Source organism: Rattus rattus, chromosome 17 (assembly GCF_011064425.1).
Source record: "Rattus rattus isolate New Zealand chromosome 17, Rrattus_CSIRO_v1, whole genome shotgun sequence".
Classification (NCBI taxonomy): Eukaryota; Metazoa; Chordata; class Mammalia; order Rodentia; family Muridae; genus Rattus; species Rattus rattus.
The window spans coordinates 30,701,590-30,728,216 of record NC_046170.1 but is presented as its reverse complement, the minus strand read 5'-3'; the positions used below and the strand labels follow the sequence as shown (position 1 = coordinate 30,728,216).

At 43.9% G+C, this 26,627-nt stretch overlaps 1 protein-coding gene across 1 annotated transcript; it reads left to right on the top strand.

Annotated features, from left to right (window-relative positions):
• The first annotated feature begins 4,502 nt into the window (after nucleotides 1-4,502).
• On the top strand, nucleotides 4,503-26,115 carry LOC116886156 (ATP-dependent RNA helicase DDX19B-like). Its single transcript, XM_032887523.1, is given in 13 exon segments — nucleotides 4,503-4,681; nucleotides 8,103-8,151; nucleotides 9,287-9,340; nucleotides 10,558-10,693; nucleotides 10,910-11,002; nucleotides 14,746-14,848; nucleotides 17,955-18,069; nucleotides 20,355-20,532; nucleotides 20,856-21,093; nucleotides 23,421-23,583; nucleotides 23,939-24,044; nucleotides 24,046-24,131; nucleotides 24,464-26,115. Coding segments are annotated over 13 exon segments (1,440 nt in total). The 5' UTR covers nucleotides 4,503-4,624; the 3' UTR covers nucleotides 24,526-26,115.
• Nucleotides 26,116-26,627: the final 512 nt, after the last annotated feature.

Sequence of the window (26,627 nt, the reverse complement as noted above, 5' to 3'; positions counted from 1 at the left end):
ACCACGCCGAAGCGCTTTAGCACTGGCCAATACCTCCAGTTCTCTCTTTGAGACAGAGTCTGGATAAATTGTCCGGGTTGGCCTTGAATTTTTCACTTTTAGCCTCCAGAGTAGGTGGGAGTATAGTCCTGTGCCACCAGGCATAGCTTTATATTTGTCCTTTACGTCCCAATTTCTTGAATTCGAAGAGGACGAAATGACGCGTAATCCAAGTTAAAGGACATCTGTCCCTCTGTTTGCTTTAGAAAAATACCACACACGAAACCAAAACTCTATGGGCAAGGCATCACACTAAAAATTTCACACACCGTTTAATTTTTAAACTATTGTCAGATCTGCTAGTATCCCCTTTTTCACAGATGAGGAAACTCCAAATTACACGGAAACTATTTTGTGATGTTGGGCAGTTTTACAGAACAAAGAGAGTCCTAAAGCAAGACAATTTAAAAATATAGTGGTGGTTATATCAGAGAGGTGACTATCGCAAGATGGAAGGAAAGCTTTTCTATAGGCCCAAGATGTTTTCTGATAGCATTCTTAGCTTTTTGGTTGGTGGAAGCTAGTGGTCTGGTAAGTTAATAAGATTCCAAATGGTTTCTATCTACGAGTACAAGATTTTAGTTCCAACACAGAGATAGACAAAGAATGGCTGTTTTCAGAAGGCTAGAACTAGTCCAAGATAAATTAGCCTCTGGACCTGCAACATTCCTGTCTCCACAGTACTGACCTCAGATCTAATCATTCAATCAGTATCTGCAGACACAATCTCTTTTCGGGAGTTTTTGGTCACCGCTATAAAGCAAGACCATGTCTTTTTATTTTTAATATATTTTTCCCGTTTTTACATAGCCCCTGGCTATCCTGGAACTCAAGAAATAAACCAGGATGGCCTTGAACTCACAGAGCTCTTCTTGCTTCTGCATCCCAAGGGCTGGGTTAAAGACAGGTGCCACTACATCTGGACGGGTTCAGCGTTTCTTAAAATAAAGACGCTACTGCTGTAAAGGATTTTCTACTCATTGGTTAGTTTAGCAACAAATGACAAACTTGAAATTTCAAGCAACCTTCTGGCGCAGGCTTCTTTGGGGCTCTGGAAGGGGGGGAATATTCTCAGTGCGCATGCGCAAGCAAGAGCTGCTCCCTGCCCCTCTTATGATTGGGTGGGAGGAGCCAACTTCAAAGCCCCAGCCAATGGAGCTTAGGCTTGGCTTGGACTGTGAGTGGCCGTTGGGGAAGCCTAACCGCCATGTTGAGCGGCGATGGCCGGAGCTGCTGGCCTAGTCGAGGCCGAGCCCGAGCCCGTGCCCAAGCGCGGAATTCACTTTCCCTGCCCCTGACTGGTGTGAGTATCTGTGTGGGTAGCCTTCCTTCCACATCTTTAGGCGCTTTTCTCGCTGTTAGAAAGAAGGTAGGGGAATGATTAAAAGCTGAGGAGACTTGACCCTCAGCAAAGCACCAGGCCTCAGGCCTTTGAGATGTCGCAGAACCCAGGGGCGGCCTGCCAAGAGTTAGGAAACAGACTGGCATCGGCTACATGGAAATAATAAGTACAGGAGACTGAACTAAAGTGCCTAGTTGGTCCTTCTTCACACCCCACTTTGGACAGACACCACGTTCTTTCTCCTCAGAAGTCTAACATTGCTCAACTATGTTGGGATGACTCTGAGGGTCTAGACTTTTTGTTTTGTTTGTTGTCTGTAACAGCGCTTGCTCTGTAGGCCAGGCTGGCCTCGAACTCAAGAGATCCACCTGCTTCTCTCCCAAGTGCTGGGATTAACTAAAGCCACAGTGCCCAGCTTAGATATTCATTTTAATAGAAAAGATAACACACTTAATTTAATTCAAGATAGGATGTCCTGTGATGGGTACAGAGGCTGCTTTTGGTATTCTTTGTTGGTACTCTGAATGATCTTACTTGCCCTAGGCTAGCCTTAAACTCAATATATAGCCAACGATAATCTTGAACTGGATCTTACGGCTTCCACCTTCCGAATGCAAGTATTATGGGGGAACCACTTGGCTTAACTTGGAGAGTGCTTCAGTTGAAATTTCGCGTTTATGTTGGAGTGACTAGACATTCAGGGTCTAGAATGTGCTGCTGGGCATATCTACTTTTAATTCCACATTTTATTTCTTGAGTCTCGTAATAGAAACCTAGGTTGTGTGTGTGTGTGTGTGTGTGTGTGTGTGTGTGTGTGTGTGTGGCAGGGTTGGGGGGTGGGAGGCAAGCTGGTTGACTTTTAATTTACTTTTGGGCAATTTCATAAAGGGTCATAGCAATCTGATCAAGAGTTTTCCAACTCTTTAATCCTTCCATCCCCCAGAAGCTGAGGTATTTGTTAATTGTTATTATGTTATTTCCTTTGTTGTTTATCTGAAGTAAAATTTGGCCGGTTTGGTGGGGGGTGGGTTTTTTGTTTTTGTTTTTGTTTTTTGTTATTTTGTCTTTTGTAGTCCTGGGTGATATGGAACTATGTCGACCAGGCTGGCCTCAAACTCATAGAGATTCACCTGCCTGTGCTCCCTGCGTGCTGGGCTTATTTATAATGACTTACATTACCACACTGAGCTGTGTTTTATTTAGTTTTTTTTTTATTAACCTGGTAGTGAAGGTGCCCACCTTTAATCCCGGCACTCAGGAGGGATAGGTAGGTAGATCTCTGTGAATTTGAGTCCAACCTGGCCTATGGAGTGAGTTCTAGGGCAGCCAAGGCTACACAGAGAAATCTTGTCTCAAAAACAAAAAATAGCGGGGTGGAGGAAAGGTCCCATTGATCTCCAACTCCTTATTCAGCCTATCACTGGGATCACAGCCTTCACCACAATGGTTTTTGTTTTTTGTTTTTTGTTTTTTTTTTTTTTTTTTTTTTTTTTTTTTTTTTTTTTAAATTCTGTCCCAAAAGAGGGAGGGAGGGAACAGAAAATGAGCACATAGAAATTAATTTGAGAGGATAAAATGAAATTGCAGATGGCGATGGTTCATGCTTGCTGTCCTAGCACTTTGGCGACTGAGGCAGGCAGGTCACGTGAGTTAGAGAAACCCCTCATAAACAGTTCCTGTTAGTTGTGTTTCTGATGACTTTAGGACTGTATACACACCTATGTGCGTTCGGCTTGTCTTTGGCGAACAAGTAGAACCTGTTCACATACTGTATTACATCTTGCATAACTTAGTAATTCACTTCGATAAAATTTGTTTGGAATTTTTTAAATAACTTTCTGTAGTCTTGAAAAATACAAAATAACAAAATCTAGCTGCTTTTGGCCCCCTGGTTGTGCTTGTTGGCCCCCTGCTGCCACCCCATTCTTACCTACTCAGCATTTCTTGAGGTTAACTTATTGCTTACAGTAAAATGTTTTCCTAAGTTCCAGGAAAATGCTGTTTCTTTCTATGGAACACACGGAATTAAGGCCTATTTAATCCCAGTTAGGGGAAGCAGGCATTTCCATTCTCCTTTATTTTACTGTTCTAAAACTAGAACTAGTACCTCCTTTTTAAAATTACCCGAAATTAAGGCTGGAGAGATGGCTCAGAGGTTAAGAGCACTTGTTGCTCTTGCAGAGGACCACATGGTAAATCTGTAACTCCAATTACAGGGTATCCAACACCCTCTCTGACTAGGTACCAGGCACACATGTGGTGCACATACACATGCAAGCAAAACACTCGTACACATAAAATTAAATGACTAAATCTATAAACTACCCAAAAGTAACTGAATAAAATGTACCCTGAGTAAACTCTATTCTATACTATACTGTTGTGTGACTGGTCCCTCAGGCCTTAGCATGGGCCCTCGGAGGCAACCCCTTCCCCCATACCTGACTGCACCTCCACCAAACATATTCCTTCTCTCCTTCTCTTTTTATAAAATGCAACCCCAACTACACAACCTCTACATAGGAGAGGAGAGGAGAGCTGGCCATCTGGAGAAAGTGTAGATAACTCCAAAAGTCACGTATTTTGCTATTAAACTGCGCTTGTCAATTCATTCGGGAACAGAATTGGTTTAATTGAATAAACTGCTTACTCTTTCTGGTCTCTGATCTCTACCAAATGTTTTCCTTGGCACCTTCCTTTGGTATTTCAAAGCTCAATTTGGGGCATATCGTTGAGCACTTAACCCTTTGTTTCACGTGACTGGTTGCCAATGCTTAGACGTCTTATTAAATTCAAAAGAACAGCTACTATTTTGACCTTAGCTAAAAGTCCGGTAAGGCACTTTTACACTGAGGCATTTTAAAGATCCTGGAAAGTTAAAACACTTGCTTCTGTATTCTGACTGTAATAGTTATGCCACCATGCTAGTCGGGAATGTGATTTTCTGTCTTCAGTCCAAGAGCAGTTAATGCTGGCTCCCTCAGTTGAGTTGTAGGGAGATCTGCAGCGAGGGGTGAGGGGTGGGCACCCGAAGAAGACGGTAGTGGCGCTGGATCCCCAGACCTTAGGGGCGCAGAGCTGACGCGGACTCTGACGACACCGTGGCGCGCCGTTTCCGGTCTTCTGAGCGGCGGTGAATGATTTCCCCCGGGGCGGTGCTGGACCTCTCTGCCACCCACCTGAGTCCGCGGTTGCACCGCCCAAGCGGGCAAACCTGCCAGCGCTGCCGGGGCACCGGGGACCATGGCCACGGATTCTTGGGCCCTAGCAGTGGACGAGCAGGAAGCCGCCGCTGAGTCGGTGAGTTGTCACCAACCGCTAGAGGACCAGGTGCCAAAGCTGTCAGGGTATCGGTCCCTTGGAAGGACACTTCTTAGGTTGTTTGGTACTGGACAGAGGACCCTGGCGGCATGGGGCCCGGACCCAGAGCTGGCTTTGATTACCCAATCCCTTCCACCTTGTGTAAACTCAAGTTGTATGTTCGGTTCCCCATAGTGCTCAGCCAGCCGCCTGTCTTCCTGGAATCAGGACTGATAGTGATTGCACTCACAAACTCGGATGGTTGTATGTATCTTCAGAGCGGAGTTTCTTGGGCTCAGGGAGGATGTCTTACTCATAATTGTGTGACTCCTCCAACTGGTTATTGGCAGTGAATGACTGACTGGTCTGTCAGTAAGTCTTCTTTTGGATGGCTTAACTCATTTTCTGAACCTGATACATAGTAGCAAGATATGAGTTAAATATTGCTAGAATTAACTTATAAACATCCTGAGTTCTAGCATAATTTTGAACCTAACTCTTAATATATATGTCTATGAATTTAACACGAATTAGGACCTTGTTCATTTTTTCTTAACTTTGAAAGAGTAAAGGTTTGAACCTGGCACTGTGGTGTGGCACCTCTCATCCTGTCACTTGGAGGATTAGACAGGAAGACTGCCCTCAAGTACAAGGCTACCCTGGGCTGCATAGTGATCTGTGAAATACACACACACACCCCAATACAACAAAGTAGTAAAATTCATTTGGGCTCGAAGCTTTTATTATAGTACGTATAGTTTAAAGAGAAATAGTATTTTGGGCTTGTGCATTGAGGGGTCATTTTTATTTATATTTTTTGGTTCTCAAGATAGGATTTCTTTGTATAACAGCTCTAGCTGTTCTGGGACTTCTTTTATAGACCGACCAGGCTGCCCTCAAACTCAAAGGGATCCTCCTGTCTCTGCCCCCTGAATGTTGGGATCAAAGGTGTGCTCTACTACACCCAGCCTTTTTTATTTTTATTTTTAATCAGGACCTTGCTATATATATCTCAGGGTGGACTGGAACTCCTGATCTTCTACCACTTACCTCCTGAGTACTGTGGCCTGCTTGAGAAAAAAAAAATTGTTGTTTTTTGTTGTTGATGTTGTTGTTGGGTTTTTTGTTTTGTTTTTTGAGGCAGAGTTTCTCTGTGTAGCCCTGGCTGTCCTGGAATCTGCTCTGTAGACTAGGCTGGCCTCGAACTCAGAGAGACACCTGCCACTGCCTCTCAAGTACTGGGACTAAAATTGTATGTCACCACGCCCAGCATTTTAAATATTTTTAATTATATTTATCTGGCTTTTGTGGGGTTGGGGAGAGATGTTGCCATGGCACAGGCGTGAGGGTCAGAAGACAGCCGGAGGAGTCCTTGTTCCTTGTAGGTCTTCAGGTGTGGTGGCAAATGTCATCACCCACTGAGTTTTCTGGGCAGTCAATCCCCTTACTCTATAAAACTCATTTTGCTTGGAATTCTTAATTGCTTTGTGGTTTCTTTATTTATTAGTAATTCACTCCCTAGCTCTTGACTGGCAGTCTGTGTATCAAGATGTCTAAATAAAGGGTTTGGGGATTTAGCTCAGTGGTAGAGCACTTAAGGCCCTGGGTTCAGTCCCCAGCTCCGAAAAAAAGAAAAAAAAAAGATGTCTAAATTCACAAAGCATTGTAACAACTGTTTCTGTCATAACTTTAAGTCTCATTCAGCCACTCCGTGTTTCGAACACATTTTGTGAGGGAAGAGGAAACAGCAGATTTGCTTTCATTCTCTTTTTTATTAATTTTTATGTGTGTACACTGTAGCTGTCTTCAGACACACCAGAAGAGGGCACCAGATCTCATTACAGATGGTTGTGAGCCACCATGTAGTTGCTGGGAATTGAACTCAGCACCTCTGGAAGAGCAGTCAGTGCTCTTAACACCTGAACCATCTCTCCAGCCTTGCTTTCATTCTCATTCAGAGGGATTCCTGCTTCTCTTGTGTTAAATATAGTCTCTTCTTTCTCCTTTCCTTCCTTTCTCCAGATACAGGTCTCGTGTAGCCCCAGCTACATGGCCCATACCTGTGATTCAACAGTTGCCTGCCTCCCTGCACTGGGACTGAAGGTGTGCGTTAACACACCTGGCTCAGTAGCTCTCTTTAAAGGTCTGTGAGTACTAGAATTAGACTGTGTTCCTGGTAGGGAACTGGGGAGTGCTTTAGCAATGGCCTCCGTGTATGGAGTACCTTCTTTATCACACAGTGTACTGGAGGCTTTGCACTTACTGTCACTTAACGAGTCCTTGATCCCCAGAATGAATGAAAGATTTTTACATGTTTACAATATGCTAACCCCTCTGCTAATTCCCTTTGTCTCTCTCTCCCTTACGTTCCTCTCTGCTGCTCGGTAACACTAAAGCAGACAGACCATAGGTTTTATTTTAGTTTTCATGAAGACAAATGGTGTTCCTCCATCTGCAGCTAACCACCCAATCAACTTTTTCTCTCCTGCCTTCCCAATCTCATTCCCCCTTTCTTTGTTTTTGGATTTAGAGAAAAGACATAGAGAGCCTGTCTGTGGTTTGAGAAATAACCATTTCTTTGTAGTGATTTGTTATTCTTTTTTAGCCTTTACTAGATGATAGCTGAGTCTTCACTCAATATTCCGTGATTAGTCTGATTGCGCTAGATGCAAACAGAAATAGTCCTTGCTATTAAGATCTTCACATTCCCGTGGGCAGACATAGGTCATGCCGGTATACTTCTAAATTTATACTGTTAGACAAAGTCCAGATAATTCTTGCCTTGGAACAGTTTTCTGATCTGTTTCTTCTTTTCCTGTCCCACCTCAGCCTGGCTGGGCAGTTTGGTTATGCCTGGTGTTGCAGTGCTCCAAGATGTGCCCAGTTAAACTGTCAGACCGTAGCACAAGGCAGCTCGAGCTTGACGCTGCGTGCAGTTGTGGTCTGGTTGGACTTAGCCAGACATAAGTAGTCATTTCGCTGACTCTCTGCCCATGATCCTTCCTGTCCGCTGTTGGCTGTCGAAAAGACACTGCGACTTTCCAATCGTCACGTTTCTTTCCTTTCAGGACATGAGAAAATGGCAGCTCCGACGACATCTCCCTGAGAAAGTCTTTGTAAATCAAAGCATGAAGGAAACTTACAAAGTATAATTCTGTCGAGAGATTGTAATTAGGGCATCTGAGTTTGGGGCTACTGCATAATTCTTTTTTTTCTACTACTGTATTTATGGGAGATTTTGTTATTCTCTTTCACCCATTTGGAAGCAAAAGGAACCCAGCAGAACAATCTAATGAATCATCTTACTGAGTGTAGCTGGGGAGCACCCTTGAGAGCTGCTCTTCCACTCTCGTTAGGGAGGCTCTGTTGATTCGAGACTTATACGTGATTTCCTGACACTTTCTATTCCCCCCACATTTAGTTGAGCAACTTGCATCTTAAAGAGGAGAAAATCAAACCAGATGCCAATGGTGAGTAGCTAAAGCTAGTTCATAAACAAATGAACATTTTTGATTTGCTATTTCTATTTTGATAAAGCAACTACCTGAATAATTAGTGCATTTATACTAGACAAAATACTAGTGAATATTGGTATTTGTTTGACTTGGGTATCAGTAAACTAGGCTGTATAGTCAAAGAATGTTTAATAGAATTGAGAATACCTAACTAGCATGTAAATTATTTAATTTATTACTTAACCATAGGACTATATTGACAGAGACGATTTTTTTTAAACCATCCTTTATCTTCAGTTTGGGGTGAGATGCATAAAATTTGAGAAACTTGTAAGTTTACATGTTCTAAATATCCTCCTGAATTTACATCTGTTAAAAAGTGGAAGGTGGAGAACTAGGACTCTATCTTAATGGTAAAGTGCTTACCATCAGCACACAAGGCAATAGGTTCCACAGAACAACCATAAATCAATCAATATCAGAGCAATGCTAATTAATTACCTCATTCTAGAAATATAATCTTGTATATATTTTGCTGAATTACAAATGCTTGAGTATGTGTATACATATATATATATATATTAAAGATTTATTTATTATATATGAGTACATTGTAGCTGTCTTCAGACACACCAGAAGAGGGCATCAGATCCTATTACACATGGTTGTGAGCCACCATGTGGTTGCTGGGATTTGAACTCAGGACCTCTGGAAGAGCAGTTAGTGCTCTTAACCACTGAGCCATCTCTCCAGCCCTGAGTATATATTTCTATTAGTCAATAATTTACTACACGGAATTTTTATGGCATTGTGCTCACATTGACACAACTGCAGATGTTTTATTGAGCACAAAGATGCTTCCTAATTAATGCTATTGTAGTTATCATTCTGTATTATTTCAGAAATGTCACTGCTGTGACAGAAGTATGCAGTTGTTTATAAAATAGGGTAAGGGGATCTGGAAATAATCACAGAAGGCAGTGTTGCTAAGCTTTATGTAGAAAGAATAAAATGGTTTTAGTAGTGGCTTGGTTTTCTTATTTGTTTTGTTGAAAAATTTGATAATTTCTCCCCCTAGAATTAGAATTGTCTTGGTTGCTAGAAATGGAATAAAGTTTTAAACAACATCTCTACTTTGTTTCTAACCAAGGTGCTGTTGTTAAGACCAGTGCTAACACAGAGAAGACAGAGGAAGATGAGAAAGGTAACAGCATTCAAGTTATAAATGAGGTTCCATGTTCTAGGAAAAAGGTGGAAGAAGTCTTTTTTTTTTTTTTTTTTTTTTTTCGGGGCTGGGGACCGAACCCAGGGCCTTGCACTTGCTAGGCAAGCGCTCTACCACTGAGCTAAATCCCCAGTCCTAGAAGTCTTATTCATACTTATTTATTAAGGTTATTTTCAGACAAGACTGAATCCCTTGCTGGCCTAGAACTCTATGCAGTTGAGTTAGCCTTGAACTCATGGTCATTTTTTTTCTTTTACCCCGAGTGCTGGGACTGATAGCATGTGCCACATTGGGGGTGGGAGTGTGTGAAAGGGGTGGGGATGGGTGTTTGAGGGTGTGGGTATGTGGGGGGAGGTAGAGTTGGAGGGTGGATAAGAGTGGGGGTGTTTGGTGTAGGGTGTGGATGAGTATAGGTCTGGGTTTGGGTGTGTGGGTGTGTGTGGTGTGGGGGTGTGTGGATGTATGAATGTGTGGGTGCGGTTATATGAGTTTGGGTATGGGTGTGTGTGTGGGTGTAGGTGTGTGGATGTGGGTGTAGGCCAGAGATTAACTACAGGTATCTTCTTCAGCCACTTTCTACCTCATTTTGCTTTTGAGACAGGGTCTCGCTATATAGCCCTGTCTAGCTTGAATCTTACTATGTACTGGCTGGAACTCACAGATCTGCCTACTTCTGCCTCTTGTCTTCTTAGTGCTGGGATTAAAGGCCAAAGCCACCATGCCTGGCCTACCCACCTTATTTTTTGAGGTGGGAGCTCACTAATTGAGCCAGGTTGCTAGAGACCCTTCATGTCTGCTCACCAGCATGGAGCTTTACTTCAATGACATTGAATGGGTGTCACAGTGCTAGGGTAGAAGTTCAGTGTAGTCATTATGTAGAAGAATTGTTGGTTGCTATATTTCAGGGAAAATTTTCATTTTTATTATACTTTAAATATCAAACTTGATGTATTTGTATTAAGAACTCCAGTGTACATATATGTTATTACTTAAAATATCTTTAACTATGACTTAAATTCATGAACCTTTTTTTTTGAGACAGGATTTCTCTGCCCTGGAACTCTCTGTGTAGTTGGCCTCAAACTCACAGAGATCCACCTGCCTCTGCCTCCCAAGTGCTAGGATTAAAGGTGTGGGCCACCATGAGTGACCAATTCAGAGCTTTTAAAAACTCTAGTGCTCTCTCTTCCTGACAGAGGACAGAGCTGCTCAGTCTTTACTCAACAAGCTGATCAGAAGCAATCTTGTGGATAACACCAACCAAGTGGAAGTCCTGCAGAGGGACCCGAGCTCCCCGCTCTACTCAGTGAAGTCCTTCGAGGAGCTTCGCCTGTGAGTGCTTGCTTACTTGCATTCAGACGGGATCATGGCCTAGCTATACATCTTTCATACAGCATTGTGTTTACCAAATGAGGTTAATAATATGCATGTAGCTGCTCTGAGTGCTACGGAAAGGCTCTCATGGGGTTCTCAGCTACATCCTGGGTGTATCAGTGAAATGCTGTGTTCCTCAGTCTCAGTGACTTTCTTCTCCATTGTCTTTTCCAGGAAACCACAGCTTCTCCAGGGAGTCTATGCCATGGGTTTCAACCGCCCTTCCAAGATCCAGGAGAATGCACTGCCTTTGATGCTTGCTGAGCCGTATGTGACCCAAAATACCTACCTCTGTCATTTACTGTTTAGGATGCTTTTTAAACATTTAAACCTATTCATGCCTATAAACTCAGAAAATTAGGAAGCTGAGGCAGGAGGATGAAAAGTTGAAATTCTCCTCAAGCTATAAAATGAAGTCAAGGTCAGCCTCACCAACCTTTAAAAAAAAGTGCATGTCAACTATTTGTGTGGATTTAAAAAATAATTTCATTGCACTTATTTTGTGTGTGCGTGCACATGAATGCACCATGGTATGTGTATGGAGGTAAGAGGCCATATGGAGGGAGGCAGTTCTTGACCCCTACATAAGGTTCCCAGAGAATCAAACTCAAGTCATCAGGCTTGGCAGCAAGCACCTTTACCCACTGAGCCAGTTTGCCAGTCCCCAGTTGTTATTTTTAACCTGAACATATTGTTAGGAAAAGCTTAAGATGTTCAGTGAAGGGGCTAGAGAGATGGCTCAGTGGTTAAGAGCACTGACTGCTCTTCCAGAGGTCCTGAGTTCAATTCCCAGCAACCACATGGTGACTAACAACCATCTGTAATGGGATCTGATGCCCTCTTCTGGCCTGTAGGCATACATGCAGGCAGAAAGCTGTATGATGTATACATAATAAATAAGTATTTAAAAAAAAAAAAAAAAAAGATGTTCAGTGAATTTGAAAGGATTTTATAGGGAAATGCCCATATACCTACTACCTAGATTTTACCACTAGCATCTTATTCTTCTCACATATCTTCTGACTATGGATCTTCTTGATGGTTTTTGCTTGCTTTTGGGAGAGTGTAAGGCTGACTTTGGAGATACTAATAGTGTTGTTTTGAGACAATCTCAGTATAGCTCAGGCTGGTCACACATTCTCTTATGTTGTTAAAGATGACTTTTTTTTTTCCTTTTCTTTTTTTTTTTTTTTTTTTTAAAGATTTATGTATGTGAGTATACCATCACTGTCTTCTGACATTGGATCTCATTACAGATGGTTGTGAGCCACCATGTGGTTGCTGGGAATTGAAATCAGAGCCTCTAGAAGAGCAGTCAGTGCTCTTAACTGCCGAGCCATCCCTCCAGCCTGACTTTTTTCTTTTTTAATGTTTGAGTATATGCTGTATGTGTTAGGAGAGGGGGGAGTTACATCCTTAGAGTGGGAATTACAAGTGGTTGGTAGCCTACTGTCTAGGCTCTGAGAACCAAATTGGTATTCTCTGGAAAAGCAGCAAGCATTTATAAATGCTAAGCCATCTCCAGAGAAGATGATTTTGAACTTCTGATCCTCCTGCCTTCGAGTCCCAAGTGTTAGGATTATAGACAAGTTTATGCAGTCGTTGGTGTCAAACCCAAGGCGAGGTACATGGGCTGCCAGCTAAGACACATCCCCAGCTCCCTAAACTCCTTATTTCTGCTTGTGACAGAGACTGCCCTGGCCTTGACTTGTATTTTCTCAGGTTTTTTGTCTACTCCTGTACTAATTGACAAAATAATGGATTTTGTTATGATATTTTCATACATGCATTTGAGGTAGTTTGATATATTTACTTACACACACACACACACACACACACACACACACACACATCTACCTTTTGTTTATTTCTGAAAGCTTAGTGTTTCTTATCCACTTATTTGACTGCTGCTTGGGCTATGTTAGGGCTTCATCTTGCTACCTTCAAGGACTTGAACTTGGTACTTGCTTTTTTTTTTTCACAGACCTTACCACTTGAACCCTTAGTTTTGTGTTTTAAGGAGTTTTACGCTAGGTTACACTTTGTAAGCCAAGTGCTTGTTTGAGTTTCAGGTTGATGACATCTGAGGCTTTATAGGAAGGAGAGGAGATGGTTACCTAACATTTGGGTACAATTGTTTCAGGCAAGTAGGGATAATGCAGAAGCCTTAAGATGGCAGAGCAACATTGTGACAATTGTGGTTTGAGATGAGGGAGATTGGGAGAGAGAGAAAGAGATTTGAGCCGAGAGATACCAAGGAGCCAGATCAGGTAGAACCTTTAAGGACATTAAAAGATCTGGAGAGGGACTGGAGAGAGATGGCTCATTTGGTAAAGTTTGCTGTGCATGTGTGAGGACCTGAGTTTGGATCCCGAACAAACACATCAAAAGCTAGGTGTAGCAGTTACCCATGCTTGTATCCTGTCCTCATGCTTAAGGGCCAAGGCAGAGGGACCCATGGGAGTTACTGACCAGTTTAGCCAAATTAGAGAGCTCCAGGGTTAGTGAAAGACACTGTATCAAAAAATAAAAATGGAAAGCTACTGAGGAAGATAATCTATGGTAGTTAGTGTTTTGTGAACTTCACATAAGCTTAGGTCAGCTGGGAAGAGGGAACCTTAACTGAGAAAATGACTCCATCAGCCAGGCCTGTGGGCAAGTCTGAGGGAACTTGTTTTGATTAATGATTGATGTGAGAGAGCCCAACCTAATGGTACCACCCCTGGGCAAGCGATTCTGTATTATATGAAGAAGCAAACTGAGCCAGGAGCTGGTGGCACACTCCTTTACTGTCAGCACTCAGGAGGCAGAGATAGGTGTATCTCTGAGTTTGAGGCTAGGTTTATCTACAGCCAGAGCTACACAGTGAAACACTGTCTCAAAGGGAAAAATAAATCAAGAAGGAGCCGAGTGAGCTGTGGTGAGCAGGGCAATAAGCAGCACTCAGTCCTGCCCAGGCTCCTGCTTGACTTCTTTCTATGCTGTGACTTGGGAAGCGTAAGCCAAATCAACCCTTCATTTCCCAAGTCGCTTTTGCTGTGGTCTTTACCACACAGTAGAACGCACACTGGGAAAATGCCTGATGTCAACTTCTGCACTTCCTATGCACACGTGTATACACATGTATGTGCACATACATAAGAATCTGGGCGAAGTAAGGATCGATTAGGTTTTTGAGCATAGGAGTGACCCAAAGTAAGTCAAACTTTATTGAAATCACTGCTGCTTCAACTCTAGGTAAAGATAAAGAATGCTTAAAACTTCTACCACAAATCTGTGTTATTCTGCACATGTGAAGCTATCAAGTGTAATTCTGCTACAGAATCCAAGGTCGTCTTTTGTAAATGAAATTTAAAAACCCATTTGAAGCTTTATTTGCTTTTATTTTTAAAAAACTTTTTAAAATTTTTGTGAAAGCGATTTGCCTGCATGAGTATATATATCTTCTGCATACCTGATGTTCAAGGATGTCAGAGGAAAGTATCTGATCCCCTGGAACTGGAGCTACAGACAATTGTGAACCACCATGTGGATGTTAAGAATCAAGTTCAGAACATTGGCAAGAAAAACAGGTGTTCTTAACTACTGAACCATCTTTCTAGCCCGGTGAAAACTTGATAGTTGTCTAGTTAGGACTTCTGTTACTGTGATGATACGATGACCATGACAACTCTTAGGAAGGACAGCATTTACTTGGGGCTGGCTTGCAGTTTAGAGGTTTATCATCATGACACGAAGCATGGTAGCATGCAGGCAGACATGGAAAGGTAGCTGACAGAATTCTACATCCAGGTTCATGGGCAACAGGAAGAGGAGAGACAGACAGACAGACAGACACTGGGCCTCGCTCGAGCTTCTGAGACCTCAAAGCCCACCCCCAGAGACAGACTTACACTTCCTCCACCAAGGCCACACCTCCTAATAGTGCTATGCCCTGTGGGACTATGGGAGCCATTTTCATTCAAACTACAACGATGCTGAAGCTCCTAAACATTTTCTTTTCCATGCAGCCCACAGAACTTAATTGCCCAGTCTCAGTCTGGTACTGGGAAAACAGCTGCCTTCGTGTTGGCCATGCTCAGCCAAGTAGAGCCTGCAAACAACCATCCCCAGGTAAGGGCTTTGGCCATTTGGGTTTTCTATTAACATGTAACCTAAACGGGGTAGATAGAGAGCACTGTTCCTGGACTACAGGCAGGCGTGGGTAGTCAAGGTATTCACACTTGTAATCCCAGTAAAGGACCGCCAGAGGCAGGAGAGTTTGAGGGTAGCATACGCTATGTAGTAAGTTCCAGGCTAGCTTGGGCTACAAAGTGAGACCCTGGTTTTTTTTTCTTTTCTTTTTGAGTCCTGAAATGTATACATATAAGTAACTGAACTGAACAGGTTTAGGAACATGTGCACATGCACAAACATACATACGCACAGATACACACACACACACACACACACACACACACACACACACACACACACGAACACCCACATTTATCAACAGGGGTGGGGTATGAGGGAAATTTTGCAGGAAATAGGGAAAATGATGCAAGGATAATCTCAAAAAGTAAAAATATATATAATAAAACTTCATTGAAAGCATTTTCAGATACAAAACATACAGTGAGATTAGCCAAACTAGTGTCAATGAATTTTCAGTTTTTATATAATTATAAAAATCAATCTGAAGGATGGACCTTCACACTGGATTTCTTTCTTTATTTTAATTTTATGTTGTCTGTATATTTTATATGCAGATACAGATGTGTGCTTGGTGCCTGCAGAGGCCAGAAGGCAGCAGCATATCCCTTAGAGCTGGAGTTTGAGATGGTTGTGAGCCACAGTGTGGGTGCTGGGGATAGAACTCAGCTCCTTACTACTTTCATTATCATATTGTCTGTCTGTTTTGTTTTTGAGACAGGGTCCCTATGATATAAAACTTATGTAGGCCAAGTTGGTCTTGAACTCACAGAGATCCACCTGCCTCTGCCTCTGAGTGGTGGGATTAAAGGGCGTGTACCACAGACATACTACAGCAGCTGTCAGCTTTATCTTTATTCCCTTATCCACCACACACACACACACACACACACACACACACACACACACGTACATTATATGCTAGAGTCCCCACTCCATCCATTTTTCTGCAAATTTTAAATAGTATTTAATTTTTTATTTTCTTTGTATGCTCATCTTTCTTTTTAATATTTTTTAAGATTTATTTATGTATATAAATACACCACCAAAAGAGGGCATCAGATCCCATTACAGATGGTTGTGAGCCACCATGCGGTTGCTGGGAATTGAACTCAGGACCTCTGGAAGAGCAATCAGTGCTCTTAACCACTAAGCCATCTCTCCAGCCCCTGTATGTTCATCTTTTTTGTTTTGTTTTGTTTTTGTTTTTGTTTGTTTGTTTTCTGTATGTTCATCTTAAATAAACTAAAGACGTTATTTTATATAGGGTCTTCCTCCTCCTCTTCCTCTTAAGGTCTCACTTTGTAGTTGAAGCTGTACTGAAACTTACTGTGTAATCCAGGCTGGCTATGAGCATACAGCAGTCCTTCTGAGCCTGCCCTGTGCTGACTTGATTCTTCTTATGTAACCCAGAACTCAAGTTGAACAGCAGTAGAGTGGCTAATGTTTCAAGGGAACACAAAGTCTACTGAACTTCCTATGGTATGCGGGTCCTAGAGTACTGCCAAAAATCTTGGTGCTTTTACTTGTATGAAAAACTACTTTATTATTCTCATAGGTTCGAACATTATGACAACTGCCAGGCATGGTGGTACATATCTCTAATCTTTGAATTTGAAAAGCTGAGGCAAGTTGAGCTTGAGTTTAAGGCTAACCTGGGCTTCATAGTCATCTGGAGGTCAGATTGGTCTATGTATATGTATATGTGTGTGTGTGTGTGTGTGTGTATATATGTGTATGTATATATATATATGTATATATATATATCTCAAGACCTTTCCCCGAAAAAGAAGAGAAAGTTCTGAGAAATTTCTAAGTGAAAAAGAGGCTAATCTTCAGCTAGGTGGTAATGTCTTTAACTCCAGCATTTGGGAGGCAGAGGCAGGGAGTTCTCTGATTTTGAGGCCAGCCTGGTCTAAAGAGCAAGTTTCATAACATCCAGGCCTCATTGAGACACTCTGTCTTGAAAAACAACCCTTATTCCTCACCTGGAGTTTGAGAATCTTGATCATGAACATAATGAGAGTTAAAATCCCCTGCGAGGTGTGTATGCCTCTGGGCCGGTCTGTATGGTGTTTCCGGTTGAGTTTAACTGAGGACAGGAAGCCAACCTTGAATGTGCATGGCATCATCCCAGACTGGTCAGTGTTGGGTGCTGTGTGGAGGGAAGCCACTGGCTCTTGCCTCCCTGCTTCCTGACTGCAAGGGCAGTGTGTGCAGATACTTTACACTTTACAGTCTCCCGACTCCGCGTGATGGACCCTGGCCACCCAAACCTCTGGACTTCCCTTCCTGAAGTTGCAGCTGCTGTCCCAGAAAGAGAGTGACATGTAGCTAGTGCAATCGCTCCCAGGGAGGTTTGTGTGCTCCAGGGCCAGCTTCTGCTCCCTGCTCCCTCCCTTCCTCCCCCTCCCTCCCCCCCTCCCCCTCCCTCCCTCCCTCCCTCCCCCCCTCCCTCCCTCCCTCCCTTCCTTCCTTCCTTCCTTCCTTGAGACTGGTTCTTATTATGTAGCCTTAGCTGTCCTAGAACTCCTATGTAGAACAATCTGGCATTGAATTCAAGGGATCAGCTGCCTTTGCCTCCTGAGTGCTAGGATTGAAGGTGTTTTACAGTGCCTGGCTGACACTCCCTCTTTCAATGTCTTTACCTGGCCATAGTCTGACCCCTAGTGATTCTAGTGTTTGACTCTGCAGTTTACAAGTGATACAGTGTGTTGGAGAGATGGCTCAGCAGTTAAAACACTGGCTGCTTTTCCAAAAGACCGGGATTCAATTCCCAGCAACCACCTGGCAGCTCTTCTCTGTCTTCACTGTCTGTGGTTCCAGTTCCAGGGGATCTGACACCTTCACACAGACATAGATGAAGGCAAAATATGAATGCAAAAAAACATTTTTTATAAAGGGAAGTTCTGTGTACTACATTTCTTTTTCTTTGACCTCAGATGGATGAGCAGGGTATTAGGGGGATGGCCCTTGGCCACACAGTCGTTAAGAGCTCTCATTCTGGACTCTGTTTTTCCTCTAGTGTCTCTGCCTCTCTCCAACCTATGAGCTGGCTCTTCAAACAGGAAAAGTGATTGAGCAGATGGGCAAGTTTTACCCTGAACTGAAGCTAGCTTATGCTGTTCGAGGCAATAAATGTGAGTAGAAGTATGGGGGCCTAGATCATAAATAACCACTCACTCATTTTATGTCTGAAGAATTTCAACAGTTAGAGTTAGAACAGTTCAATGAATGCATGACTCCTACCCATTTGGTTCAGAACTTAACATCTGCCACATTTTCATTTTTTTTTTATTTTTTTTACAGAACATTTTTTATTTTCCACTAAGACTTTCCCAGAGGACGTAACTAACCTTGTCCCTACCCCACGTCCCACGAAGGGTTAGTGCGTTCACTGCTATAAAGCAGACTTGGAGAGTTTCAAGGACTGGAGCTAACCTTAAATGGCAAAAATGCTTTCTGTCTGAATTATCATAAAAATGTTTAAGTAATAAAACGAAAGTAAAGGAGCAAAGGGGTAATGGTGGCTTCAGAGTGAGGAGACCATTCACGGTTCACATCAGACACTCCAGCGTGGCTAGGCTTAACATGGTGGAGACAGGTCACTATCGGACGAAAGGTTCACCACAGCACGCTGTGCACCCGAGCAAGCCCAGCCCAGCCCCTACTGCTTCCACCTCAAGTACTGCCCAGCCTGTCGGGCCGGCAGGAGAGGCACATGGTCTTCCCTCAATCCAGTCTTTGTTCTACGGCTGGGGTGTCTGTGTCAGCTCGGTAAGCAAGACAGCTGAGATCTGCCAGGTCGTCAATAAAGTCAAACTGACTGATATCTCTGTGAGGGAAGGGCCGTCGGGATTCATTCTCTTCAGATGCTCTTCAGTCATACATTTTACTCCCTCCACGCATTCATTCTCAGACTCCTTCTGGCCTCCTAGTGGGCTGGAGCAGCAAAATGGTGTGAGACAACACTCCAAACGCTTTGCTGCAGCCCCGCTAGCGCCTCCGCCACCCCACAGACACGCTTTTTTTTTTTTTTTTTTTTAAGATTTATTATGTATACAGCATTCTGCCTGCAGACACCAGAAGAGGGCACCAGATCTCATTACAGATGGTTGTGACCCACCATGTGGTTGCTGGGAATTGAACTCAGGACTTTAGAAGAGTAGACAGTGTCCTTAACCTCTGAGCCATCTCTCCAGCCCCCAGCCACGCTTTCTTTATTGATACGTTTGTGTGTTGTCGTTAAGTGTTTAAAAGTAAACTGTCGGGCAGGGGGAAATGACTCAGCGATGAAGAGCACTGACTGCTCTTCCACAGGTCCTGAGTTCAATTCCCAGCAATCACATGGTGGCTCACAGCCATCTGTAATGAGATCTGATGCCCTCTTCTGGAGTGTGGGCAGAACATTGTATACATAAAAAATCTTTAAAAAAAAATAAATTGTCTTACTGAAATTCATCTGTTCTTAATCTTTCAGTGGGCACCTCATAGGGACATTATACACTCCTAATGCCCTTGTTACAACCAAATACACTAACAGTTCCCTAGAAAACTAACATCGACTCTACTATTGCCCATTTGTACCTAAAATTTTCTTTGTTTGCTGAATTCTAGGTTGGTCTTGCCCTCACAATCCTGCTTCAGCCTCCTGTGTGCTCTGGGTATAGATATCCCACATTTTTGGCTTTTTTTTTATAATTTATTTTTATTTTATGTGCGTTAGTGTTTTGCCTACGTGTATAGCTGTGTGAGGGTATCGGATCTGGAGTTATAGACAGTTGTGAGCTGCCTGTGGGTGCTTGGAATTAAACCTTGATTCTCTGGAAGAGTAGTCAGTTCTCGTAACTGCTGGGCCATCTCTCCAGCCCAGCTGACTCCTTTTTTTTTTTTTTTTTTTTTTTTTTTTTTTGTCTGACTCCTTTTAAAATTATTATTTTTTTTTTTTTTTTTTCGGAGCTGGGACCAAACCCAGGGCCCCTGTGCTCTACCACTGAGCTAAATCCCCAACCCCTTAAAATTATTTTTATCATTATTTTTGTTACATCTTTAATATATAATTTCAGCAATTCACCAAGAGGTGGTGGTACATGTTAGTTTAATTCCAGCACTTGGAAGGCGGAGGTAGGCAGATCCCTGAGTTCGAAGTCAGCCTAGTCTACAGAGAAAATTCCAAGATAGCCATAGCTACATGGAGAAACCCTGTCTGGAAAAACAAACAAAACCAAAAATAATAAAATTTTAAAAATAATTTATCGTAATTTGATTAACTATGTGTCCATTAGATATTATGGTAGCATCCTAAATTTTTCCTAAAATATTAACAAAATCATTAGTATTAAATACAAACTATCTTCAAAATATTTCACAATGGAGAGCTGGCCTTGCATTTGGAATGCCTGAAGAAAACTTCTCTTTTACACAGTGGAAAGAGGTCAGAAGGTGGGTGAGCAGATTGTCATCGGTACCCCTGGGACCGTCCTGGACTGGTGCTCCAAACTGAAGTTCATTGACCCCAAGAAGATCAAGGTGTTTGTTCTGGACGAGGCTGATGTGATGATAGCGACTCAGGGCCACCAAGACCAGAGCATCCGCATCCAGAGGTAGGAACTAGAGCCAGGGGGAACTTGCCAGAGCTCCTCCTGCATCTTTGGGTTCTTTGCTCTGCTCTGTGCAGCTACATTGGTGCTGTGGGCCATTTCCACAGCGGCTGTCACCATGCTTCCAGCATGGGTCGAGAAGAGAGACCTGGGCCCCTCACTCAGCCCCAGTGCCATGCTGGGTGTGCTCCTCCTTCCCCAGGATGCTCTCTCCCCTCCTCAGCCTGCTGGGGCCACGACCCATCCAGGACGGGGAGGCTGAGCTTGTGCTCCTTCTGGTTGTAAAACCTTGGAGTCTTGCCAAGCGCCTGGGCCTCCCCTTGCAGGATGCTGCCCAGAAACTGCCAGATGCTGCTTTTCTCTGCCACCTTTGAAGACTCAGTGTGGAAGTTTGCCCAGAAGGTGGTCCCAGACCCCAACATCATCAAGCTGAAGCGTGAAGAAGAGACGTTGGACACCATCAAACAGTATTACGTCCTTTGCAATAACAGAGAGGAGAAGTTCCAGGCCCTGTGCAACCTGTATGGGGCCATCACCATCGCCCAAGCCATGATCTTCTGCCATGTGAGTAGTCCGAGGTCTGCTTGATGCACTGCCCTTCCCTGCTGTTTGTAGGTTAATGAGTCCCCATCTCCGCCACCCAGCCGAGGAGGACTAGATCCCCCTCTGTACACTGGTGAAGGGAAACCACCATCTACATCCACTGTCCAGACAATAGTGTCCTTGGGATTTTGAGTTTAAAGTCGGTTTGGTTGATTATGCTTAGAGATTCCTTTAAAAAAGAAATTGCCCAATGCCGAGCTGAAGCTTAGTGCTGGCAGGTTTGAGTAGCAGGCATGGTTCTTCCGATCCCATAGTCAGCACCACAAAATCAAAGCAGAACAAAAAATTGAAAATCCACCAATAATTTTTTTCTGTATTTGAGATAGGGTTTCACTGTTTCCCTCGCTGTCCTTGAAATCATAGAAATTCTTCTGCTCTGTCTCTATCCCTCTCACCCTCTCTTCCTTTGCCTCGTGGTAGAATGAAAACATGCACAATTATGCCCACTTTACACATTTAAATATTTGTATTTTATCTTTATTTATATGTATGTGCCTCTCTGTGTATATATGAAAAGCAGGAGAGGTATTAGAGCCCAAGGAGCTGGAATTACACGCGGGTGTGGGCCCCCGGTATGGGTGCTGAGAACTCAACACTGGGTGCTCTCAACTGCTGAGCCACCTCTCCAGCCCTGGGTACAATTCTTTTTTTCTGATAAAATATTTTTAAAATTATTATTACTACTATTATTGTTACTATTATTATTGTGTGTGTGCATGGAATTCCATGGATGACCTGAGTTTAATTCCTATAACCTATTTGTTGTCTGTGTACACCATGCCATGAACATGTACACACATATACACCCATACCAATAAATGAATATAAAATTTTAAAAAAGTGAGCTGTTCATTTAGGCTAGTGAGATGACTCTGGGTAAAGGTGCTTGCTGCCAAGCATCACTACCTGAGTTCAGTGCCTTTTTTTTTTTAAAGATTTATTTATTTTTATATGAGTACACCGTAGCTGTCAAACACACTAGAAAAGGACATTGGATCATCGGATCCCAGATGGTTGTGAGCCACCATGTGGTTGCTGGGAATTGAACTCAGGACCTCTGGAAGAGCAGTCAGTGCTCTTAATCGCTGAGCTATCTCTCCAGCCCACTGAGTTCAATTCCTGGTACCCATGGTGGGACGTGAGAATTAATCCTGAAGTTTTCATTTGATCGCCTCATAAACTCAGCACATTCATGTTACCCTCCTGAACAAACACTACATAAATTAATTTAAGAAAATAAAACATAAAGCCAGGCATGGTGTTATACACCTTTAATCACAGCAAGAGGCAGAGGCAGGTAGATATCTGTGAGTTCAAAGCCAGCCATGGATACACAGTGAGACCTTGTCTAACAAATAAATGGTATGTCTATGCAGGCCTGGGAACAGCACTGTGAGGTGGTCAGGGCAATGTCTCCTAGAATGGGTTCTTCATCTCGTACTCTGTCGCTGAGGCAGGGTCTTTCTTGTGGTTTGCTGCTACACTGTGTACTTCAAGCTCACTAGCCTATAAGCACATGCATCAGATTCTTACGTGGGCTCCAGGGATCTGAGCTCAAGATGTCAGGATTGTACTAGTAGGCTCTCTACATACCCTGAGCCCTTTCCCAGACATGCTGTACTTTTTCAAACTTTTTTTTCAATTTATTTACTTATTTTGTGTCTATGAGCACACTGTAGCTGTCTTCAGACACACCAGAAGAGGGCATCAGATCTCATTACAGATGGTTGTAAGCCACCATGTGTTTGCTAGGATTTGAACTTAGGACCTCTGGAAGAGCAGTCAGTGCTCTTAACCACTGAGCCATCTCTCTAGCCCAAACATTTTATTTTTAATTAATTTATTTTTTTTTTTGTGTGTATATGAGTGCACTGTAGCTGTCTTCAGAAGAGGGCATCAGATCCCATTACAGATGGTTGTGAGCTACCAAGTGGTTGCTGGGAATTGAATTCCTGTAAACCTGCTTCCAACATTCCAGAATGTTGACTGGCTTGATCTTGTGTAGGCCTTGTTCAGGCAGCTACAGCTACTCAGAGGTCATGACTGCAGTAGTCCTGTCATGTCCAGGAGACACTGTTTTACTGCAGTTATGCCCATCCTCTTGGTCTTGATGTTCCAGCCCACCCTTCACCCCCATGTGAGAAACGTTAAGCCTGGACAGCCTGCTGAATTCATTAGAGTCTTCACATTTCATAATGGCAATAGGCACCATTTTGTGGATATCTTTGTTTCTGTTTTTGTTTTTGTTTTACAGGTCTCTTCATTAAAAACAATTCTTTTCACTCCAGACCCGCAAAACAGCTAGCTGGCTGGCGGCAGAGCTCTCCAAAGAGGGCCACCAGGTGGCCCTGCTGAGTGGAGAGATGATGGTGGAGCAGAGGGCTGCTGTGATCGAGCGCTTCAGAGAAGGCAAAGAGAAGGTTCTGGTGACCACCAACGTGTGTGCCCGTGGTGAGCAGAGACTGGCCCCGTTCACCAGGCTGGGGGGCCCAGGCCTGTGGGCAAGAAAAGTTCTTGTGCTCATGGTCTCCTGGAGGTGGAGGGTTGGGGCGTTCCTTCCTAGGAGGGCTGATTGATCCCTTTGGTGGAAGGGAAGCCAGCAGTCTGGCTGTGGTGGGAAGGTTTCCAGATGCTCCCTGACTTGTAGAGTTGTGTCCTTCGGCCTCGGCTACAGCCCCTTTAGTGTGTGCTCTTCAGTGGCCACATGCCACATGTGACCTGTCCCAGCCATGTCTCCAGTGCCACTGGGTATGTGTGGCTGATGGTACCCCCCTCCCCTTGTCTCCTGCCTGCCTCCCTTGTACAGGTATTGATGTTGAACAAGTGTCTGTGGTCATCAATTTTGACCTTCCTGTGGACAAGGACGGGAACCCAGACAATGAGACCTACCTGCACCAAGACATTGGGCGACAGGCGCTTTGGCAAGAGGGGCCTGGCAGTAAACATGGTTGACAGCAAGCACAGCATGAATATCCTCAACAGAATCCAGGAGCATTTCAGTGAGTCCCTGAGTGGGCTCTGCCGGATCCCTTTTCAGAGGGGGTGTGGAAGAGTGGATGTTTCCTCAGTCCCTGAGGCGGGCTCTGTCCCTGCATATTCAGGGCTCGGGGACTGGGACCAGGCTGGGAGAAGCTGACTCCTGGCACGTTGGTGTCAGTGACCAGAGCCCTGGTGCTGTCTGCTCAGGCTCAGGAAGCCTGCCCTGTGCCTAGAGGAAGCATCACTGTCCCACAGGGAGGTGCCTCCCCGACTGCGCTGCTGTCCTAGGTGACTTCTGTCACATCTCCACGGTAGTTCACGGTGGTCTTCCAATCCTTTCTCTTTCCCTCAGATAAGAAGATAGAAAGATTGGACACAGATGACTTGGACGAGATCGAGAAAATAGCCAACTGAGAAGCTTCTCCATGGGCTGGCGCCACCCTCAGCACTCCCTGCCTGGGACTCCAGTGCTTTCATGGCATAGGCCTTGACAGGCACCTCAAAGACCAAGGTCTGAGTAGAGACTACCTACCTCATTCGGAATTACGTTTGGACTTGACAGAAATTTGTGCAAATGATGAGGGATGGTAGAAAATTTGTTTACACAACTTTGGAAGATTAGGCATGAATGAATACACAGAAATTTACCTTTTACAAGTCCCGTCTTTTTTTTTTTTTGGACAGAATTTCCCCATCTTTACACTAATCTAGACAATACGCCAAGGATTCCTTACGTCAGAACTTAGCTGTGTGTGACTTGGAGTGTTCAGGCCAGGCCTGTGCAAGTAGCCGCACAGTAGTACAAGAAAGGCAGAGTCCCCAGGTAGGAGAAGGATGTGTCAGGAAGGTAGCACGAGGTAGTTGTCCTGTGGACTGCTGTGCAGGACGTGGTGTGCAGTGGCTGAGCTGGATGGATGGTGCCAGACCCCGCTGACACTCTTTAGGAAACGACTTGTATGCTGGACCAAATGCCTTTGGGTCCCCCTCTCTCTCTGTTGAGCTTTGTGCCTCAGGAATGTGATGTTCTTTCCAGCAGGCAGCAGTCGTGTGCAGTGCAAATCTGGTATTGTGAGTTCTCGGCTCATACTTCAGCAAGACCTGTGTGGCAGTTGTCAGAGGATTAGTGGTACCTTGGCTTACACCTAGTTCATGGGGACTTGAACCATTGTTTTTACATCTGTAACATCACTTTGACTGTTAGTCGTCCCAGGCAAATAAAAGGGTACCTGAGATCTGGATTTTAAGTGAGTACTGTAGCTTCAAGTTTCTGATGGGCAAGCAGCCTTGATCTGAGCAGTTGCCAAAAATCCTTGCTTTGTTGGTGGTTCCCAAAGACCAGTCCTGTCAGGGCTAGGGGTGATTACAGACACTGAGCATTGTGAGTCTACAGGGATTCTCATGGTCTGTGTTCACAGTGCCTGGAATGAATACAAGTGAGTGTGATGAGGGGCAGATGGACCACAGCCATTTGTCTGTCCAAGACAGAGTAATCGCCATGCGTTTGCTCCTTCTTCCCTTAGCACCTGTCAGTAGAATAGTAAAGCAAACAATAGGAACAGAATTTGTCACAGTTAGGTCATAGATACCCTGAGTGACGCAAACGGAAAGATCGAGAAGCATCCTCTCATGGGGTGAGTCCTCTCTCTAGGGCCTGTTTTGTTTTGTTGCATGTATGTGTTTGCTGGGACTCAAAGCCAGAGCCCTGTGGTCTGTAATGTAAGCACGTTACACTTAACCATTATTCCCAGCCATGGTAGAAGAATTTTGTGATGAGAGGTATTGATCCCAGATCTTCTTATCTGTGTTCATGTATCTTAAGGCCAGCTCTGTCACCTGGGAAAGGAGAGTGCCATGGCTACCACCTGGGGGTGGCTCAGTGTCACAGAGAAACCAACAGCCTGCCAGTTCTCTACTTTCTCCAGTGGGTATTTGAATAGAATTCTCTGTGCGCTTTTGGCCAACTTTGATCTTAGGAGTCTTAAAAGGAGAGAATAAACTTTCTCTTAAAATACTGTGGACCAAACTTGAGATAACTGAAAACAAGGACTGTAGTTGGAGAAGTGTGAGACTCTTCCCTGAGTCTGAGAAGGAGAATGGGGAAGGAGAGCAGCAGCCTCTCCAGTGGCTTCTGGTGGAAATGTAGCTCGGCCTCCTCACCTAGAGTCTTGCTCCTCCAAGAATCAACTGGATGGGTTTCGTGGTGTCTGTGGGGATTCATTGGTTTAAGGTTAAAAACTAATTGGAAAGACTCCCAAAAGACTATCCACCTTTTAAAAAGGTGAGGCCTACATTGTGGATGGCTCTGGAAGTCACTTGTGTCATGTGGATCATATTCCTTCACAGCCCACACTCACTCCTGCCACCACCTGTCCCCCAGGGCGAGGTTCGTACTGTTAGGAGCCTTCAGAATGTATTGAGCTTGCAGAGCCTTGGTACCAGGGATTAGACTGATGTCAATAAAGTTATGTATCTAGGAAATGATAACCCGAGCCCTCAGACACAGGAGCTCAGGGAAA